Genomic DNA, 23,561 nt, shown 5'->3' on the forward strand with positions numbered 1-23,561 from the left:
CAATGAATGTGCAGCTGATATGAATCAGATACGTAATTTAAATAATTGTACCAAACTGCGAGCGTGTGGCAATGCTTTATTTAAATGGTAGTTGCAGGCAACAGGAAACCCCAGAAACACTATGTACGCTAGCCCATATTTTCTTCATTTTTTTTTTTAGATGTTACATTGTGGAATTGTTCACCCGAAATCTGTTCACCGTGAGCGGTTCATTCTCTAATGCATACTGACCCGAGAAAGCCTCAAGGTTAAGGCCCCGTCTGAGAAGTGAGCAAGATAACACTCCGTCAATCACAAAATGGTCCTGCACACTATCCTTAACACGTATCCATTCATCTATTTTTTTTTAATGAATTAAAAGCTTACTCTTAGGTTTTTTTCGGTAAAGTCACTTAGGTAATTTTTAAAAAAATAATCATAAAATAAAATAATAATGAATTAAATCACGACGTTTCGGAAGCAACACAAGCCTCCGTCATCAGGTGTAACTGCGACAGTAATTTTACTTGCAGTTACGAAAGCTTCAAATCTAGAATATAAAGCTTTGGTGTAATACTGTGTTGGCCTGTGGTGCATAAAAAAGCCAACACAATCAATAATATTGTCCTATAAGGAAAAATACATATTATAACAGTTACAGTTTTAGGCAAATGTGGCCCTTCTTCATAGCAGATAGTAGATATTTCTATAATGAATTTCTTGTGTTCACAACGGTCGCATTTGTTGGTGTTCTGTGGGCTGTTGTTCTGCGGGCTGTTGCTACACGATATGAATAATAATTTACAGCACTTTGTCAATCCACCGTGGGGTTGGCTGACCCAACGTCGCTGTTGGGATTCGTGACGGGTGGGGGTAGTGGGCCGCTGGGGTCGCCAGGACCTGATTCACGTATCGCTCACCACTGATCAGAAACACAGGTTTGTCAAGCTCTTCACTCTGCAGTGCGCTAACCACTGCGCCACCGCTCCACCCCCCCCCCTATATGAACTCTAATATTCTAACAAAACGTAATCGGGGGGGGGGGGGGCGGGGTAGTTTTTTTTGCAGAAAGGCATAAATACCACATGTATAGAAAAAATATAAAGAGAGGAAGAAAAGCGTTTTCAAATGTTCCGTGTTGTCATGTACAGTCTCATGAAAAATGCCTACACAGCAGTACGAAGGGCAGGAGGTACAGTGCTGGTAACATGCTTCGTAGGTAATGCACCACGCAGGGCACTGTGATTTACAACGGGAGCATAGTTTAAAAAAAAAGTCACCCGGTGTCACATTACCCCTAAATACTTCAGCCGTAATTTGGGAAAACGTGCAATGCACGTGACATGTAGCAGTTTCAGAAATACATTAGCGCTGTTTGTTTGAAATGTTGTCCAGAAAACTAGAACAGCTGCATTTTTCGTGATTAGGCCACTGATTAAACAAAACCATGTACATTTTACATTTATTTGGTAAGTATAGCATTACGCACAACCAAGCTCGAACATTGCGCCTGTCATTTACAAGCTGAACGCATACATTATGTACGTAACCCCCGCCACCCCCACCCCCAATACTCTTAAAACAATTACTGATATTTTTTTACTTAAAACTTTCGTGACTGCAGGAATTCATATTTTTTGGTTCTTTCGGTAAAGTCCCGTAGAAAGAAAATAATTTAAAAAAAATCATAAAAATCATAAAAAAAACAAAAACTCACGACGTTTCGATCGTGATCAGGCACCTGATGATTTTCTTATTTTCTTTCTAGGTGACTTTACCGAAAGAACCAAAGAATATGACTACTGATATTGTACAAACATATGGCTGTAAATTAATTAGCTGCTGCCTTTCTTGGCCTTGCCCCCACCCAACCTTGAATATTTGCGGCCGGAGTTTTCATTCGCGAGACCACAATCAAAAGCAGGTGCCAAAAAAGAAACAAGCCGTGCCAAATTCCCCCCTTGTCTTCTTGCACAGCGTTCAACAGGAGTGGAATTTGCGTGGGACAAATGCATTATAATGGCTGGCCCACCTTCTTTGGGCAGAGTTAAATTGCCTGCCTCGTACAAGACCGGAACGAATTCGAACGCGCGGGTGCGTGCCAAGCACCCCGACCCACCGTTGTCGTCTAGGTTTCGGTGGGTGAAAACTAATTTCGTGTAATATTGACTGGAAGGAAGCCAGCATCTCGGGTATACCCGGAGCTGGCCGAGCACGACGAAGAAGACGCATCGGGCTCTACGGCAACAATGGGCGGTATATGAAACGGAAGTTGAATTAACGGTTAAAAGAAGAAACGCGCATTGTTGAGTGATGATCACCAGGTGGGCCCATTAATCAGCGTACAGCTGCCCCCGAGACAGCTACGCAGCATACCGTGATAATTGAATGGAGCGTAGCAACAACCACAACGTTTCTTTAATCCCATTAATATATTAAACGACGAAACAACATGTCACCTGTGTGTGTGTTTTTTTTTATATATGTGCAGCGCGTTGCAACAGCTGGTTTCTCAGCTGCAGCCGTTTGGGTCTGTTGAGGGTTCCCGCGAGATTTTTGGTGCTGCCAAACGACAATTTAGGTCGAGGGGTGGAGGTGTTTCGTGGCCGGGGGACCGTCGCCCACAGAACAACGCTGACAAAAGGACAGGGTACACTTGAGGAGAGGGACGTCCCTCGCCAGTTAGGGCAACCAAAATCCAACGAGCGGCCACATCAAAGGAACGAAAGCGTCGTCGAGAATGGTTGAGGGGGGGGCGGGGGCGCTTTAAGCTTGTTTCTTGGCAAACGGGGAAGGCTTTCTTCCGTGGCGTGCCCACTTTTACATTCTGCTCGCTTGACAGTTTCATTCACGCCCGTTCACGTGCCGCGTATTTGCCTTGAGAACGTTCAAGTGTCTCGAAGCTAAATGCGTGGTTTCAATCGCCACCCGTATTTGATGTCATGTCCTGCCTAAAACTAAAGTATTGGCATGCTTCCTAACCATATATCTGTGACGCTCACCGACCATGCGATGGACGATGTGTTCAGTTGCGCGCTTTCTGCACCATTGTGCACCTGGTAGGGATTCCAAAGTAATGCTTCTCGCCGTTCTCTTTTGACAGGCCCACCAGGAGACAGAGGCAAAGATGGAACACCTGGGAATCAGGGTAAGATTGCAATTTTTTTGGCATTTACAATTATTGACAAGAATGATTCAAGGCAGGGGTGTGGTAATGCTCTGAAAGGGCTGTAGTCCTAAGTAGTATGGGAGAACTCTTCCTATCCATGGCCCTATTCCCCCGTGACACCTATAATTAGTATCTATATTCTTAGGTTTTTTTCGGTAAAGTCACGTAGGTAAAAAATGAAAATTAATAAAAGTAAAATAAAAATAAAAGAAAAATCACGACGTTTCAGAGGCAACATAAGCTTCTGTCTTCAGGTGGAACCGTCACAGCACGATAGCTATATCAATTTGATACAGCTATAGCTGTATCAACTAGCTATCGTGCTGTGACGGTTCCACATGAAGACGGAAGCTTGTGTTGCCTCCGAAACGTCGTGATTTTTATTTTATTTTATTTTTATTAATTAGTATCTGCCCAAGCTGTAGAGTTTGCAGAACACTTCTATCGTCTGCGCAACGGCTTCCCACTAACCGCAAACATTTTCAAAGATGAGTCGCAAGGCTCTCATCCACGTCTTATTAGCTTAGCTATTGTCAACATTTTGATCTCACAGTACGTAAAAGGGGAACACGTTCTGGACCTGTGGCATAACTGTGCACATCGTCAAAGAAGGAGAACCAATTGTGGGATCATAATGAGTGGAACCATTTATTAAAAATATACTCAGAAACAAAACACCTCCCGTCAATTGAACGCTGACTCAATCAGTCTGCTGTTGAAGAGGGCAGACGAAACGGGCTTGAAGAATGACAGACCCATTTGGCCTCTTATTGCACTTACATAAATTGTTCACAGTGATCATTGGAAAAATAATGAAATATTTAGATTGCAACCAACCACGTGAGCAAGCTGAGTTTAGGAAAGGTTTCAGTACCAGCGATCACGTGCATGCTACCATTAAGATCATTAAAAAAGAAAACTATGAATAGGCACTTGACTTAAGTGGAGCTCGATGCAGTCATCCGAACTCTCACAAACCGAGGACTAAATATTTATAAACGATGGGAACCGTTCACAACCAGTGGAACAGCTCCACTGAGATTGCGAGAACACAACAAAATACCCATCAGAAGGAAAGAGTCGAGCGTTGCAGTCTTCTGTTAACACATTTGGCAGCCAGCGGGCCACATATTTTAGAAAATTCAACTTGACGTGGATTATTGAATGAGCCGTTCCCACACTTATCCCTGTGACCACTGATATGCGCTTAATTCCCACTCGCCTGTCATCGAAAGTCAGCCTCTCAACACGAGCCACATTGGCTGGAGTTGAAGCATCAGCTTGGCTTAGCACTTTGGTTGTTCTAATTGTGTCACGGAGTGACGAGTTATTTTTCAACGAGCACATTCATTTATTGAAACGCCCTCGTATGTCTGGCGCACATATTATGAACATATCATGTTACGGTGGCTCAGCGATGGAGTGGCTCGCAATCTTAAGGTTTTGAGTTGGACTCGTGGTTGGGCGTTGATTCAGCCCATTATTCCTGCAGGGGTCCATAAAATTAGTACCACTTTGTAGGGAAGTCAACGGTAGTTGGTCTATGGCTAAAATCCTCACTGCCGTAGGCATGAGGGGATGTAAATAGTTGATCGAGCACTACCTCAATGTTCATTTGAGCAGGAAATCATTGAGTAGTTGAAAATGTAATTTAATTTATTAATCATCAGTTACTATAGTGCAAGCATTACAAAATCGAATATATTTTTTACATTCCATTTTCTGTGTGTTTGAGCAGCTCATTAACAAAGTCCTTACAGGTGAAATATACAAATTGTTATTTTTTTAAATTTCAGGTTGCCCTCGAATGTAAACGTGGTTCCGCTTTATTACGTTCGACTGCATATGGACTAAAATGCGACTGTCATGGTGAAAATTTCTATGCAGATGTTAGAATTGTTTTATATCTACATATTTAATTATCACCAACACGTGATTAAAATGTTCATGGCTGCACATTACGCACAGCGCGCAATCCACCTTTCTAGCACAACGTTAAAAAGACAAATTAAATGTACACATGTTTTACAAATCACTCGCCGTGTGTGATGGAACACTTTCATATTCCAGGCCGCAGATTTTTTATTTACACCAACCATTAAAAGGTCTCCACCTGATCCAATTTATTAGGAAGGCAACTTTAAAACATGCTGCTTGTTGATCAGTCGTACCGTGGGAGAAACATTAAAATCATAACATTTTGCCGACCATCAAAACCTGGGCATTAAATGCGGTGTACGGTACCGAACAATCACACCTTTGTCGATATCAACGTCACATTTTTATTTTCCCGTCGCCGATGTTTTTATTTTATTTTTAAAGCCACGGGGTTAATTGTGCACCACTGCCAATTCAGCAGCAGCAGCAGCAGCATCGCCAACTAATATAGTTTCATTTTAAAGCCCTGTGCATCATTAACGCGAGTGTTCCCCCTGTACATAATAGCTGCTCAAATAGCCACCTCCCCTTGTCATTCCTGATCGTACAGTTCGCCTCGAGGAGTGAACGGAGCCGCAAGCAGTTGTCTGAATCCGATCGAAACGCGAGTGCATCCCTTTCCCCGTGGAAACGGAGGGACGCGGCAGCGATTATGCAATTGAAGAAGCGCACGTCTAGTTACGTAGAAAGGAAATAATAAAATAATAAAAATAAAACATAATAAAATAAAAAATAACATAAAATTTTTAATTTAAGCGCACGTCTATTTCATACAATGAGATGCAAATTTACAATGACTGCTAACATCGTAGACATCATGTCCCGTAGTATGAAATCCACGCGCACTTTTTTTTTAAATCCTTTATATTAAGTTCACTTGCTTGCTTGCTTGCGCGCTTACGACCGTGCAAATCTTTCGGTCGTTTTTTAACCCACTTCCCGTGATCCAATCGAGCTGACATTTTGCACACAGACTCGTTGTGCGTGACAATTTATTTTCGTGAAATTTTTTTCCCAAAATTTTACACTTTTTAGGAAAAAATAAATTATATTTAATTACCAATTGCTTAATGGTGGCAGGCAATCATTTGACCCATAGGTGGCAGCCATCTCAAGCCAGAGGACGAGAGGACTCTAGACGCCACGCATATAAAGGACTTATAGTGAAAAACTTTGTTTTTACGGGTTAATTTTTTCCCTGGCTAATTGCAGTGTATTTTCAACTTCTCATGTTTCTTAACTGACGAAAATGATTAATCAGCCGTAATCTATCCACTGCTGGATGACGCTCCCCTCCACCGTGCCAATGCCCTGCGATGTCACGGCCAATCTCTCTCGCGGCGTCGTCATTGTATTTACTCGATTTAGAAATCAATCTTCACTGTTATCTGCACAACAGATTTAAACGTAAACAGTTTACAAATTGGATGGGTAACGTGAACCAGTAAAACAAAGAGTTCATACGGAATAGAATTTCCAGCGCTTGGGTGGTCAATTCTTAAGTCACTTGTAACCCTATCGTGGGCTCGATATGAGCTGGAACTTCGTCCAGCACAAACTCAGTGTGCTTGCAATCGAGGTCGCCAGTTCTTTGTCCCTCTCGCGCCAGCGGAAACAATGGGCGACGTTTCTTACGCCACCGTTCTCATCGGCAAGGCGTGCGTGGTGGGGTGACGTGTGGGTTATAATAATAATAATTTACATTCACCAATGTCTCAAGGCGCCTTGTAAGAATAAGGCCATGATAGGAGAAGCTAAATAGAATAAACGGATTTAAGACGATTTTAAGCTTTCGTGACTGCAGGAATCCATACTCGTTGGTTATTGCGGTAAAGACACGTGGTTAGAAATAAAATAAAATTAAACAAATCACGACGTTTCGATCGCAACACAAGCGGTCGTCATCAGGCGTGACTTTACCGAAATAACCAAAGAGTATGACTTTAGACGATATGTTTTAAGATGGGAGTAGTCACAGCTCCTCCAAGACGTCTGGACAGCATGAAAGAGGAGGCCAAAATCGCCCCCCTGTTTGAGAGCAGCTCCCTGTGAAAGCCTCCACCTCTTGGAGGAAGTTCTTCCTCTGGCAGCGGTGTGAGAGGGGCCATTGCAGGACTGCACCTTTATCTGTAATATAATTTAAAATAAAAACGTATTTAAATAAAAAAAAAATTCACGATGGTTCAGGAAATAGGCAAGCTTTTCATGTAAAGTACACACAAACTGTAGAAATTACAATTCACTTGCATTGCATGGTAGTTTGAGTAATGAATATACCCCCCCCCCTGTTCTTCATTCATTTAGTTTAGGAAACAATGAGCAGTGACATTCCCATGAACTGCTTCATTATCGCTTTAGATCAGTCCAAGTAGTTATTTCTCCAGACATACTTGTTATAAACACAATTTATTATTTACCTGAAAAAACAGCGCATATCACAGGTAGCACATTTTGGGAAATGGCCATGCACGGTTGTGGCAGCATCAACATTCACACAAAACAGCAATAGCATTAAAGTAAGATAAAGAGTAATTGTCATAAAGAAAGGAATCAATTTCAAAGCTTAGGTTCGGCTCCTTTGTTGTGCAAATTAACGAATGCATGTTGATGATCAGACTTGCATACAAACAACACAATATCATTCTAGATTTGAAGCTTTCGTGACTGCAAGGATTCATATTCTAAGGTTTTCGGTAAAGTCACGTAGCTAAAAAATAATAATTAAAATTAATAAAAGTAAAATAAAAAATAAAATAAAAATCACGACGTTTCGGAGGCAACACAAGCTTCCGTCTTCAGGTGGAACCGTCACAGCACGATAGCTGTATCAAGTATGAATAATGTTTTACTTTACATTTTGATGCTTGTGCTCTCGAAAGAAAAGTGCAAGTGTGGGCAATTCTAACCATGCAGTTACATGCCAGGATTATTGACGTGTAACTGAAAGCAGAGATACGGTATGTGTCTAGATTACGAAGACAGCACTGCACACTTCATGGTTCTATTTACAGTATTACACTTGCTGGATGTGTCATTGCCTTGACGTGGCGAACGATAAACTGTGAGGGGCTTCGAGTAAGTAGCTCGTTACGCGAGTGGCGAGACAGCGTGTGCCCACCACCTTGATCAAACCGCAGTGGCCAGCGTGTTCAATGATGGTCAAAACAACCCCTGTGACTGTCATGTTGCGTGCGAGCCGTCATCTGGAAGTGGATGGACTATCTGATGATGGCATCATGATGATGACGGCTAGGTCTGAATAAACGATCAACAGGAATTAATTCTAGATTTGAAGCTTTCGTGACTGCAAGGATTCATACTCGTAGTTCTTTCGGTAAAGTCACGTAGGTAAAAAATTTAATAAAAATTAATAAAATATTTTTTAATCATTATTATATTATTATTTTAAAATTTTATTTCATTTTTTACCTACGTGACTTTACCGAAAGAACTAAGAGTATGAACAGGAATTAACTCCATCTGGCACGGCAGGTAATGGATAGACGCAGTAGTCATAGCGCAGCTCACAACTGGGCTCGCGTCGTATACTTTGCATTGTGGGGGAAGTGATGACGCATTTATTCATATTGAAATTGATTCCCTGGCTCACGATCACACGCACGAACTGATGATGATGATGAGGTGTATGATTTTCCATTCATGTTTGTCGGAACTGCGATCATCAGGATGTAAACAAAAGTAAAATGAATCACGGAATTGAACCGCAAGCACTGAATGAACGACGCTTTAGCGGCCCGACTGTATTGTCTGGGCTGGTGGCATTGTAGCACTGGGCCATGCTGTGCCTTTCGTGTGCATCTTGCACCCCTAGTGGACGCACATGTCAGTAAATTAAATGCAAACAGACGTGACTAAAACTAAACTTTTTTTATTTTACCAGGCAAGGCCTAGCTATTTTGCAGAAGCGATCTGGCCACAAATGATAGCTCAACGAAGTGGCTTATCATGTGGAAATGTATAGCAGCCAAATACTCTCACAACGCATGTTGATTCTAAATATGGACGGAGAAACCGGAGGACCCGGGGAAAAATCCACAACACCACGGGGAGGGAGACACCGTAAACTCCAAATATACAGCAGGCGTCAGGGTCGGGTTCGAACCCACGACCTCCTGTATACCAGGCGAGATAGTTAACATCTCACCACCACGTGCCCCATTTACATTTTGGGAAATGGCCATGCACCGCTTTGGAAATAATTAAGAGTGGTCAGATGGAAATTTGGGCATTCATTCTTGTTGAGGGGTTTGCAAAAGAGAGCTGTGAGCAGAATACATTTGTTTTTTTGAACTTAATGGTCCGTTTCCTCAGTCTATCTAGAAGAGAAGCCGAGGTTAAAATACCCCATTGATACAACTGCCGCGCCGTGAGATGGAACCGGCGCCCTCTGCGTTGCAATTCCAGTGTGCCGACCAATTACTCCAGGGCAGCATCCCGGCATGTGTGGTGAATTCTAAGATGAAGTGGATAATGTCGTCTTCAAGGCCGAACGCTGAATCGTTGTGTTTGCCCGTGGTTCAATGTCTCACGCCGGTGTGTTTGTGGTTGCGGATGGCTGCGTGCGTGCCGTGGCTTTGTTGCGTGCGTGCTTCTGAAGGAAACCCAGGCATACCCGGCTTTCCTGGACCGCCTGGTCGCCCCGGCCTCCCAGGAATCGGAGGGATTGATGGCCCCCCGGGTCCCGTTGGGCTGCCAGGTTGGTGCTCCCAGCAGCATTTCAAGGATGTACCATTTGCTGTGTTTACGCGCTTTCACAGATGGTTGTTGAGCACCGAATGCCACTACCCCGCACACTGTAAGAATAAATAACACTGGTCAACACACTTTTTCTGGCATAAGGTATTCCAACGGTTTTAATGTAATTTTGGGGTGCTGATTCCAAATCTGGCATCAGTTTTTGTCTATCACATCAGGTTTTTGAGATATCAAATATTGAATTTTCAATAAAAACTGCAGAAGAAAAATATTAAATAAATGTGGATATCTACATAAAATGATATTATAAACGCACTATCCTAAAAATACAGCACCATATTTGAACACTAAAGCAGTCACTGACTCGCAACAACTTGCAATCATAAGTGACAGAGTTAATTTCGGGTAAAATCAATGAAAATGGGGTATGCCGATAGCATAAAATGAGATGTGATAGAGCAAATCTGAGATCACATTTGGAATCAGCACCCTGAAATTAGTCTAAAACAGCTGCAAAAGTCCAGGCCAGAAAAAAATGCTTTTTTTTGTTGACCGGTGTAATCGAAGCCCTTTGTCAATCCACTGCTAGGTGTAGATCGACTTCCCAAGGCACGGAGGATGTGTGACCGTACGTCACCATGGTGGGCAGCATGGGTCGCCTGACGGTGGAGGCCCAGGACCGGTGGTTCAGATTTCACTCGACGCTGATGTTAGCCTTGACCATGAACCGAAATCAGCACGCCAAATTCGTAATGCGCTAGCCAGTACAGCACCGCTTCACCACCCCCGCGCTGTAGGTTTATGTACCTTATATTTCGTGCACCTATGCCACTGGGATAGGTCTCGTGGATGTGTTTCCCTTACTTTTCAAGCACAATTGACCTGGTAACTAAAAAAATATGAATTAGAAATGTGTAGATACCTATGAGATTTAGTCAGTTATTAGTTCTTACGAAAGATACGGCATTTTGTAAAATGCGATTTCTGTGCTGGAGATGGTGGCATCAACAAGAGGAGATGTTTTCGTAGAAAGTACGTTTAGAATGTGCGATGATATGAATTGCTGTATCATATACAGGCGACAGTACACATTTACAATGCTGTACATTCATTCACTCATTACAGAGATGAGATTAATGTCAGAACAGAAAATTCATTATAACCAAACAGGTTAGGCAAAATATTTTTTACGCTATTTAATTACGAAATACTTTCCATAACTGTGGTTGCGATTACGCAAATAGTGTGCATTCGTTTATTAAATAAGACATGCTCCTTCAGCATTAAACCAGTTATCTTTGAACCCGTGGGAATCTGTAAATTCCTTAAGGTTCTTCGTTGAAACTGAGGGGTACTTTACACTTTCCTGAACCAGTACAACACTATGAGTCGTGTCATACTGATTTCGGGCATTGACAAAATGGCACAACACTGACACGTATGACCAAATCATCCTAAATGAGCCCTGAATGCCTTCATATCCGCCTGCCCGCCTTACCTTTCTTCATTATTGACAACTTGCAGCTCGGCACACGGCAGATGCCTGCGCAGCGCGACTCACGACCTCCTCTTGATACCAAGATCCAGGATGGTCACCGTGTCTATGCGCCGCTTCTCGGTGGCAGCCCCAACAGTCTGGAACGATACCCCTCTGCACATTCGCAGCATCACCTCAATCGCCTCCTTCAAGAGAGACTTAAAAATTCACCTCTACAATCACGCTTTCGAGCGACTCTGAGCTTGGCTCTGCGCCTCTGAGTTGCGGCCACTACGTCTGCAAATTTGCGCGCGTTACAAATTGAACTATTATTATTATTAGTTCTCAGGAGCTAAACAGCTAAACAGGGTTGAGCTCGGTAAGCTCAGGGCAACTGTGGCAGATTGGCGACCACCAGGATCTACCTGATTTTGCAGGCATTGGGCTAAGAGGTGACTATTAGATGGCCGTGTTGAGTGTTATATTCCCATTATATGTTACAGGGATAACACATTCACAACAATCACGAATGGAATTGGCCAATCAGCCCAATTGCATGAGGCTCATTAACAATTAGTCTCACACTCAGTGCTGCTATACTGGGTAAATAATTGGCATTTTTATTGCCAGTGCAATAAGTAATTGGCATTATTGCACACGCATTTTCAGGGCAACCGTGGCAGACTCTGTCTTTTCAGGATGGGCCTTTACAGCCACCATAGGAAAAGTAAATCAGACTGAGTTAAGTATTTTCAAATTACGCGGAAAACGTAAAGCTGTACATTCCATTGTCTGCTTCTGACGGTAGAACGCATTCGAATTTTAGGAGTAAGGGACGAATGGTATGAAGGAGATGGGTGGAAGAGTATGAAATAGTTTTAGATTTTAAAAGATTAGAGAGGTTTTGCTAAATCCCTCCCGAGGGATAAAACAGTTGATAAGTGGTGCAGCATCGACCAGTGCCTACTTGCTTTCACAATTAAACATGTAACCTAATTTCCAATATACGTATCAGTGTGATGGCCATTTTCTTCAAAGCTATAGAAAGCAGTGTAGAGCATCACGAGGAATTCACGTGTGGGCATAGGTCGAGAGTTTTGTGTCAAATCTCCATTGGGGGATCTGACACATTTGAGCACCATGTTCAGCTAAGGCCCTGACATTCGGACGAGTTGGGGAGTATTCTATTTTATTTCGCATTTATATAGCGTCCGTTCCAGGGTGCTTTAAGATGCAATCCGATGGCGTTCAGTGAGGAAGGTTATGGAAAGGATGGAGGGACAGGGGCTGTGAATGGAGCTGACGTTGCTGGGGTAGGTAATGCAGAATAAGGTGGAATGTGATGGTGAGTGAGGGTGTCTGATGGGTGCAACGTGGATGAGAAGCAGCGGGGTATGGGGGACATGTATGAAGTTGTAAAATGGGCATAGATCAGGATAGATGGAGGGTGGTAGGGGCAGAGGTCTGGTGGCCGGACAGTTGAGCCGATGGAGGGGTGCGATGTAGGGCTGGGGGAGGGATGTGGCCAGGTGCACATAGAAAGCAAGATGTCGGAGCCAATAGAGGGCGGCACAGAAAATCCCATCGTCTTACTTTCGGTTCTCCCACATTTAGTTTCCCCTCCTTCAATAACTTCCACTGACCAGCGTGGTAAAGTATGGTCATAATAACCCCAATGACTGGCACATTATGAAAAAGGGCCGTATGAAAAGAGTACAGTGTGCTTCAATGCCATATTTCCTAAGTCCCCACATTGGCACTGTGAGCACTTGAACAACGTGGTAACAATAAAAACCCCGCGGAGGCAGAGGGCACCCCTGTGCTAGGCCGAGGGACCACCCACATATAAAGCCAAGTATAATATCGTTCACAAACCCTTTTCCAAATTGTGGAATAACCAAAGATAGGCATTTTGTTTCCGGCAGTTCGGTTTAATGTACTGTATGTTTTTGGTCCTGCCAAAGGCTCAAGCCTGGGCCTAGAATTGACCTCGTGTTGTCATATAAACCTTCCATATTGTAATACCCACATGGCACTGGGATGGATGAGCAGTCAACCCATTTAAGCCAAAACAAACGGGTTTCATGTAAGTTGCCATTGAATTAAAGTAATTTTTTCTCCTAAAATCGAAGTTGAGGATAGCTTGTTATTCAAATGAAGACAACGTTTACCCTAAAACAATTAGGCTTCAGCAGACTTTGATTCAAAGTATAGTTGCACAAAATCAGGCTGGGCCATCAAATAGAATACAAAATCTCATTTGTGCTGTAGGTCACTGGTGCGCCATGTGGTTTAGATTTTAAATGCTGAGAGACAGATGTTGGGAAAAGTCTATGGTGAAACACTAGCCCTCCCTGGACACAGACGGTAGTACATTTGTTACATTTTGGTCTCATACTTTAAACTAAGATACAAAAAATGCAGCTTAGATTTGTGCAAAGAGCAGCACGATGTTTATTTAATGCTAAGGTTTAAAGAGCAGAATTATCATGAACTCTCAAGAGTTTCAAACGTGGTGCAAGCTGAGAAAATGTTTGAAATGTTTTTATAACACAATCCGTGGTATTTGACCTCCAGAATCCATAATTATTCGTAGAAAATGCAATTGAAACTGCATGCGAATACTTTGGAGAAAATTACATCAATACTATATATTTTTGTAAAATGATGTAAGATACGCACCATAGCATTTTCTTAAAATGTGTATTGTTTAACAAAAACATCAGCGACACTGTAGCATGTAGAATGTTCACAACAACAAAAATCGTGACACATCCACAAAACCACAAAAAAGACTAAGATCCCCATATAGCCTTTAAAGATTGTTGGAGCAAGTGCTGTTAGCGAGCACGTAAGAGGGCAGCAACGCCAACACCACGTCCGGGTGCCTTTGTCTCCTTAGTAGCGATGTTTACACACCGCACCAGGTACTCAGAGGCTGAGTCAATCTAGGGGAGGCCCAGATAATCGTCGTAACGCAGCCTGCTAACCGCTACACTTCCGCTCGCCACAAAACCACACACCGACTGGCTTGTTGAGAAGGCAGTCTGAAAGTGCATCCACTCTTTCCGCAGAGCTTAAACCTTTAACAGTAGGAAACGTCGCACGCGTTATATATTTATATAAGATGTGTCTGCACATGAACCCAATTACAGTATATAATCTGAAAGCTCTTCCGCCTGTGCGTTTTGTCAACTGGAGGTTGTTAATAACAACAACAAAAGCGACCAAACACCATTGGAACCTCCTTTGCCAGTAGAAAAATATGACAATTTGCTTTTTTACCCTTTTTCTGGCAACAAAACTGACACCTTTTTTTACAAGGAGTCATGTTTGCATTGACCACAATACCTGCGGTCGGAATGCAAACGAAAAACACAACTCTGATAATGTATGCACTGTCCTTGAAATTGATTGGTCCACACCCGAGACAGCTTTTCTTAGAGCCGAGTCTCACATGGTGTTGGACCAGATGACACCAAACAATTTAAGCCTTAAATTTCGATTTAAAGCTTTCGTGACTGCAGGGATTCATCTTCTTGGTTCTTTCGGTAAAGTCACGTAGAAGGGAAGTAATACAATAATAAAAATAAAACATAATAAAATTATTCTCACGACGTTTCGGCTACAACGCAAGCAGCCGTCCTCAGGTGAAACCAGATCTCGACAGACCTGGTTTCATTATTTATTATGTTTATTTTTATTATTTTATTACTTCCCTTCTACGTGACTTTACCGAAAGAACCAAGAAAATTTAAGCCTTTATAACAAAACTTGGCAGCTTGATTGATGACTTTCGTGTTAGCCTCATGTTTTAGCTAAAAAAAAATGAGAAAAAGTTCCAATGTACCATCCACCTTATTTCAAAGTGACATATTTTAGTACGGCAGCACTCAAGAAATGTTATAGTGAATGAAAGCTCGTGTACGTTGGTCAGCATAAAACAATGCACGAATTAAGTGTCATCTCAGAAATGTAAACATTACACATTCATACTGTAGTCCAGAAGTACTGCCATGCAGTGTGTCTGTGTGTTACTTTCAAATGACACTTAACTACACGCATCAAAGCTCGCTGACAAGAATGGCTTGTGCATATTATTATTTTGGCCCTCTTGTGTTGCTGAGGCAGCACAAGGGAGGCTTCTCAGAGGGACTCGTCCCGTGGTCGTGAATATTTCAAAATCCGAAGTTAATTCCATGCAGACGCGATCAAACAGCAGATGATGTTTATGTTTTTGTATCTAAGATTTCACTTCACGCACCCCCCTCCCTCCTTCCCCCCCTATATAAGGAGCATGAATATATCTCAGGGTGGTTTTTTTTGTCACTTATTTATTTTCACGAAGGTGGTCGTGTGTCTGAGAGTTCGAGGCGCTGAGAAAGCCAGCGCCGCCGAAGGTCTCTGGGTTCGAATCTGGGCTTCGGCCGCCTGTGATCAATCCACGTGTCTCACGTGTCTCAGCCCCTGTCACAATGCCTGCATGTGAAGAAAAAAAATGCAATATTAAATTTGGTTTTTCACTTTGAGTTGGCCGAATTCCACTTCTGAGACTTTGAAAGTATCGGTTTGACTTGTCATTTGACAATGTAATTGCAGAGTGCATTGTAAAGTGTACAAAGGCCACTTAAAGGGGTTTTTATTTGGAGAGGGGGGGGGTGAAATGTCTTCCACTGGCCATTCTCTGACACATTGGGCATAATGAAATTTGACAATTGATGTTGTTATGCAAATGTGTAATGGTATCTTTGTTGCACGCCATATACAATGTCCACACCTTAGCAGTAACTGTATTCTCCTTTGCTCGGCTTGATCTTAACTCAGTAGGCCGGGCTATCAATAAAGCCAATAATTCCTCATGCAAAACGAAAATAGTCATTAATGTTGACATAAAAAAAGTCATTAAAGTTCTTTCAAATGTCCTGTATTTATCACCTATCCACGTTTAAAGATCACTATGTGGACATTGTAAATGGTGATTACGTTCAAGTTTGTACGGATGTTTGTGTGGTGTTGGGCTTTAATGTGCCTTGCTGGCAAAGTTGTTTTTATTCACGCTATTTTGTTTAAGCACTGGATTCGGCACACTCCATTATGTTTCACCTACGTCTTCCGTGACAAGGAGGCTTGACTGCCGAATATGTTTCTACCTGTTTTCTTTTGTAATATTGACTTACCCATTCACAGAGTTCTCGAACTCCACTTGCAACACAAAGTACTGCCCCAAATATGAACTGATGCCCCTCTTATTTTCAGGTCCTCCTGGCCCCCCTGGGCAGCCTGGTGCAATGGGGGGCATTGGGGCAGTGGGCTTGCCAGGGGAGAGGGGGGTGACGGGTCTCCCTGGGCCACCCGGGCCCCCAGGTCCCATCGGATCACCCCGTCTCTCCGAAGAGTCCGTCCCTTACATCGACGCCTCCTCCGCCGGTTCTGCGTTTAAAGGTTTGATTTTTTAACTTTGATTCAAGTTCAAGTTAATTTATTAGGTATAGCCCTGTAAGCCATTCGGCTCTTGAATTGGGTGCAACCGCAACAAACAAAAACACAAAAAACATGAACAAAAAACATCTTAAAGTGAATACGTGACTAAGTGCAAACAGAAAATCCAAGAAAAGACGGCAAAATATTGCAGAAAAAAACACCGTACACCAACGCTGTGTGCAAAAATCCCAGTGGGATGCAAGTCAAACAACAACAACAACCATAAGACAACTTAGATTAAGGCCATCAGTCTAACTCTGTACTACAACAAACAAACATGGCTAAACCAATAGACTTTTCGAAATCACCAAAATAAAGCCATGAAAGCAATGACAAAGCAATCATAGGAACTGTGACGGAATTTTCACAATAAATGGCATAAACAACATGTACTACCAAAACCCTGCAGCCATAGCTGGCTGCATGAGTCACTCCACAACAGCAGGAGCATAAATCAGAGTATTATCATTTTTCAATGAGGCTACCATTCTATTTCAGTCTCCCCCCCACCCCCCACAAAATAAATCATTGTAGACTGGGAAGTAAAAGGTAATGGATGTCACGAAGAGCACGAAGCAGAGCTGATGATCTGTGTGCATTGCTCATTGAACGAAGCCGCCTCGTGCTTTATCGCATGGGCCCCCCCCCACCACCCCCCACGTGCAACACACCGATTTGTTTCACCTGCCCAACGTCTTGCAGCGTTGCTTCAGCTCTGACCACTGAATTGCCCCGCCACAATCCTCACGCCTCTTTCCCCACTCGTGACAATTGTCAAAAACGATGGTGCCACCCGCAGTGGCACTGGATTTTGGCGTTTGTTCCAGGAAGCGCGTGCCACGCTTGGCAATAAAGTAAGTGGGAAGTCATGGCGCCAGGTTCAGACTCGGACCTTATTTCAGCTGTAGAGGCTCATTGAGCCAAACAGCTCTTTCGTAAGGATAACCAGCCCACCTGCCAGCCCACCTGCGTCAAAAACTGCAGGGCACAGACTGCAAGTGAAGTGGCAGCTCAAACATTTACACACCAAACGCCAGCCAGTTTTCTCAACTACCTTCTGCAGGGAATGCCCACACAGCCAAATGGCGCAAGGCCACATGTAAGCATAGGATCATTCCATCAGCAGGTGACACGGACCAAATCATTCAGCATCACGGCACAGGTCGCCAGCACGGTGTGCGAGATGGCTCAACCATTCGCAGAGGTAATCAATAATGTGCTGATTCATTGCAATAAAACGAAATAGTTAACTGTACATGTTATTCCACTAAAATCCCTTATTAACAAAACAAGTGCAAATTTTATTTTTTCCAATAAAATAACAAAAAGCTAAACTTAACCCAATCTTTTGGAAGACATGTTTTCTTCTTCTAATAATTGTATGTTGTTGAACTTCAGAGAAAATGCCTGCTGTTCGGGCAAATGCATTATCCATAGCCTTCAAGATATCAAATACTTCACGTAGCTTAAGAGTCTTGTTATTTCCCGTTAATGAAAGTCCATCTCGTGTTTTCCAGTCTCGGGTGACGAGTCCCACGTGGATTCATTGCCAAACTGGAATACTCTGGCAGTAGCTTCATCGTCAGCACTTATCCCAGAGATCAATTAACTCACAAAGAGGCCCACGTAATGACACATGTATGCACAGACTCGTTGAGAAGCCCATAGACACTCACGCAGAGGTCCGTAGATTTGCGTGGATCCTCATTGAATCTCACACAGAGAACCAGTGAGACACTGGCTTGCGACAGTTTTATCATCAAAGTCTTCTCCACCACGCAGCTTCCCATGAGAACTGGCCTGGTAGAGCCCAACACAAGCGCAGCAGTGTCATGTTTATCGCCACACCGCTGTCTGTGTGTTCCAATAATGATCAATTAACACGTAGGCTTTCGTGGCCAATATTATTCACAATAAAGGTTTTTGGGTGAGATCGAGTTATTTATAAATGTGTCGTAACTCTCCACCACCCGACATGGCCAATTAGTAAAAAAATGTGTCACGTTGACAAAAGACAAAATAGTTCACTACTTTAGCCCACCGGTGTGTTGAAGAGTGAATCCACAACATTTACAGTTTTTTTGTAGTACGACGTTTCGCTGGTAATTACATCCAGCATCATCGGGCAATTGTACTCAATTTTTTTTCAATGTTGTCACATTTATAAATAACGCGATCTAACCCAAAAACCTTTATTATGAATTATCAATTAGTAGTGCACCAGCAACACATTAACGCATGAGACTGGAAAATCAACTCTGGACTCGCATCCCTTGTCAGACACTTTACAAAAATAAATCCGCTTTTGGGTGTTTTGTTTTTATGATTCTCAACAACAACAAGAACAATGTCTCATGCGGCATGTATTTAACGTGCCAAAGAAAATATGTTTTGAGGATATCTTTGTGCTTGAATAGTTCATTCTGCTATTGTTTTTTTACAAAAATAGGGTCGTATATTACTAAAAATAACCAAGCCACAGCAGATTTTTTTTTTTAACGAACAATAACATTGTTTCCTACATTGATTTAGCCCCGATGTTCTGGCAGGGTGTCTTGGTTCAACTATGTTGGTATTTTTGCTGAATTCCTGAGAGTTATATCACAGGTTCCCAGAAATGTGACACTGTTCCCTTGAGCTATTTCTGCTCCCACTGTTATGTTACATACCCAATTACAATTTAACAATTTAAAATCCCTTAAAAGTTAAACAAATAACCCCAGTTGCAACGACTGCCATGTCCGTGACATGTTTTCTGGTTCAAACACCTTACTGTATAAATTTAGTATACTTTTGGCCCAATAAAACGTGTCTCTTTACAGGCAAAATGTGGAAGCCATTCCACCTATAACTTGACACTTTTAATGGTTATGAGAGCCCTAGCTTTATTTCAAATTCCACAAATATAAACCCACACCTCGTATATTCTGGAGTTTCAACTCAGAAGCCCTTGCACATGGTTGGAATCTATTTTTCTCGTGGCAGTGATGTCACGTGGAAACTGAAACTCATCCAGAGGCACAGCTCCGTCGTGCTGTCCATGTTATGTATGCAGTGTGGTGTGAGCAGTGGCACAGTGGTTAACGCACTGTGCTTATGAAGCTGGCGACCCGAGTTAGATTCCCAGCTGTGGATCACATTAGCAGTGAGTGATTTTTGTATCGGGCGTCCCCCCTTCACCAAATTGCACTAACCCAGCACGGTGAAGTATGGTCAAACAATTCCTCGTGGACTGACAATGGTCCTTTATAATGAGCAGTTGACAAATGTGTTTTTAAAATATATTATTTTTTTTAACATGTTTACAGCCTTGATTTGAAGCTTTCGTTACTGCAGGAATCCATACTCTGTGGTTCTTTCGGTAAAGTTACGTGGGTATAAAAACTAATTATAAAAGAAAACACGACGTTTCAGTCGCAACACAAGCGTTTGTCTTCAGGTGAAAAAAATGTATCTGCTGTTGTGGCTTTATATAGGCACGGGAGGGGGGAGGGGGGAGGGAAGGAGGGGGGGGAAGGAGTTTGGCTGTAGGAGTTAGGCACGGGAGGGGAGATCATTTTTTCTCACCTAAAGACGGATGCTTGTGTTGCGACAGAAACGTCGTGTTTTCTTTTATTATTATTATTATTATTTTCTATCTACGTGACTTTACCGAAAGAACCAGAGAGTATGTTTACAGCCCTTGCTTAAACCTCTGCTGGACGAAGGCAGACCCATGGCGTAGGGGTTATTTGACCATACTTCACCACGCACTGCTCAGTGCGGGTTGGTGAAGAGGGCTGTGGGGGGTTGGGGGGGGGAATCTCGCATCCTTATATCATTTTAGGAGGGGTAGGAGCGGTTTCCGGAACACAAAAAACATTTTTTTCAGTTTTCGGTTTTCGATCTGAAAAAAAAATGTACCTGCCAAAACCGGTTCTTCGTTTTGGTTTTCGATTCGGTTCAACCACCTCTCCCCTCCCCGATTTCAATGCTGAGTTTGCTTATCTACTCATGTTTTAAAAATATAATTGAACACGTGTGTGTGTGTGTGCAATAGCAGCTCTTCGTGACACTATTTACAAAATTGACATTGATTAATAAACTGTGCAACAAAGTTTGCAAACATGATAAAATATAACCTCGAGGCTTTCGGCACGTAGCATTATCCAGCCACATTAATCCGCCGCGGGACTTATAAACAGGAGTCGGTAAATCGTCGTGACAAATGTTCGGCAATAATAGTGTGTGACATTTGAGATCTCTGCGTATGATGTATCCCTCCTTTAATTCAATGCAAACAGCCATCAATTGCTCCTTTTCACAACCGTTTGTCAGGTCAGCCGAAACAGTTTACCAAACACGAGGCGTTGTTGTGACAAAACCGAAACACCGCACGAATTTGTCGGTGACCTAAAGCCACAAAGTCCACGATGTGGGTCTCATGGGTGTCAGGACACCCATCCACCAGCATTTTTTAGATGTGGTTTAAGATACCCCCCCCACCACACAACATTTTAGACAAAAATCATGACATCTGAGTCTGTGTTATCCCCCTCCCTCCCTCCCTCTCTTCAGCAACACAGTAGCCCGCACAAACAGTGGGCTTTGTGCTTTGTCAGTAGCCAGGCAGCAACGTAGATTTAATATAAATATTGGGCCGATATATTCACAAAGTGTGTGTGTGTGTGTGATGGGTTCTATCTGTAATGGGATCGATACCCACCGGCAACCATTCTTGAGTGGGAGCACTCCCCACAAAGTCCACATTGCAGATGTGCCCCTGAGGCTCACTGCCCGTGCAACAGTGAGGAGGCTTCATCTGAAGTGTAGGCACGAAGTGTACATCGTGTGTGGTGCTGGGATGTACGTGGCAACCAGTGCCACCACGGCACAACACACATCAAGTTTAGATTCTGATATGTCGAAGATGCCTGTGTGTACAGATGCAAGGCTTCAACACACACAAAGACAAATATCCACCGTTTAGCCTGAACGGCACATGGCGATGTTCACCCATCAAACCAGGTACTCATTTGAGGCTGAGTCGACCTCGGGGAGGCCCATGACCGGTTCAGATAATCGCCACTGGTGTTGGCCGTGAGCGGGAATTGAACTCGGGTCGCCGGCTTCGTAGCGCAGTGTAGCGCTAACCGCTACACTACCTCTCCCCACAACACACACACACATGCGGACACAAAAATAATGGGAACGCACGAATAACATATTTCGCACATGTTATGGCCGCATTCCATGTTTACAAATGTTTTGCCCATTTACAGAAGTACAGTGTCACCCGACGCTAGCCAATGTAGATCAAACAGCTTGCTGTCTAAACCTCATCAGCAAAAAAATATCCCAAATCATCAAAGTTTGTTTCCTAAAACACATTTGATGGAGATAGACTCATGTATGTATAATTGGCGAGGTACTGATGATCGAGGCATAACAATGGACAACATCGATTTAATCAGTATCTATTGTTACGTAACATGTTGTGAGTAATGGGTTCACTTAATTCCTGCAGTGTGGGATAGGGAAATATATTTTTTTCTGGAGCTCAGCCCCCAGACAGCTCTGGCTGAAATTAAGCCCCCGCTTACTTCCATAAATAACACCACATCCTCGGTTTCGTTGTGGCTTTGGGAAGAAGTGCACCCTGGGCATTCACGAGCCTCCAATCAGGAATTTAGAATGTCAGGTCCTGTTAGCAGCACACCCACCACATTCGTAACCGTTCTAAAATTGGGGTGCTCTGCACCACACCAGCAACGGATTGCACTGCGAGTACTCACTGCAAATTTAAATACACGCGTGCCAACATTTCGTTACCGTAAAACCTTTTACGCAAGGCTTCCTTTGTGGTGCAGCTGGCCGAGGCAGCCCCTGCCCGTCCTGTAATTTTGCAGGCAGGATGCTGGAATTGTCCAGGGAAATTCACAAGGGTAAGATGTGCGATGCCACCGGAAATTCCACTTTGATAATGGAGACCGAGCTTCTGGTTGTTCGTCATTTGCAGGGCACTCACTCATCCCGCAGCCTGCGCTTTAACCGACACGAAATGTCGGGATAAAAAGGCACGAGCGTTGGCCGTGGCTGCAGCAAAATACACGGGATTGGCTCTGGATGGTTGACGGCTCGTACGGCATGCGCGGGAAGGTTGTATACATTGCCGACGGTACAATAGCGTGGCTTTGCAGGCGATGGCTGCAAGTTTAACGGCTCACTGTCGCGGCTGTCAGGAAGGCAAACACGAGCACAAAGAATTGTGACGCGCATTGTTGGAAAGAAAAAAGACAGAGCGCCAGCACCCTGCTATTTTGCATCGGCTAGAAAACTTCATATGCCAGTGCCTTTTGTCAGGGTTTCATTAGTTGTCAAATTGTTTCTAAGTTGGAGCATAAACAGCCAGGAATTCAGAAATCCCTCCCACAACGACCACCAGAGCATGCGATGTTTACGCTGAGTATGTGTAAACACGGCAGCGATCGTGGGGGCATGTGCGTGCGCGCCGTCGTCGTCCGTCGAAGAGTCCTCCACTACCGCCGACTCAAAATCGGGGGATGGAGAGAAAGTTTGAGCGGGCGCAATAAAATGACATAGTTTCCGAAGACGGTGTTTTTTTTGAACTTGTGGCATGTCTTGAGGTTTTTCGTCTGGAATGCGTGTAATGGCACGTGTATCTGGCCGCATGCTTTTTACATGAGAAAACAGCTGTTCGGCTCCTCTCTCCGTCTCTCTCACTCTCTCTGCGTCAGTTGCGCGGTTGGGTTTTGGCCGCGTGTCCGCTTGCTAAAGCCAAAAAAAAAGCCATTGTAACGA

At 43.3% G+C, this 23,561-nt stretch overlaps 1 protein-coding gene across 2 annotated transcripts in view; it reads left to right on the top strand.

Annotated features, from left to right (window-relative positions):
* The window catches only part of LOC144933072 (uncharacterized), a 113,147-nt gene that overhangs the window by 71,920 nt on the left and 17,666 nt on the right, over nucleotides 1–23,561 (top strand). For both annotated transcript variants that reach the window (XM_078857571.1, XM_078857572.1), the window contains 3 exons: nucleotides 3,083–3,127; nucleotides 9,705–9,803; nucleotides 16,536–16,721. In XM_078857571.1, coding sequence (XP_078713697.1) covers nucleotides 3,083–3,127; nucleotides 9,705–9,803; nucleotides 16,536–16,721 — 330 coding nt within the window. The remainder of the gene's footprint in view (nucleotides 1–3,082; nucleotides 3,128–9,704; nucleotides 9,804–16,535; nucleotides 16,722–23,561) is intronic.

Source organism: Lampetra fluviatilis, chromosome 6 (assembly GCF_964198595.1).
Source record: "Lampetra fluviatilis chromosome 6, kcLamFluv1.1, whole genome shotgun sequence".
Lineage (NCBI taxonomy): Eukaryota > Metazoa > Chordata > Hyperoartia > Petromyzontiformes > Petromyzontidae > Lampetra > Lampetra fluviatilis.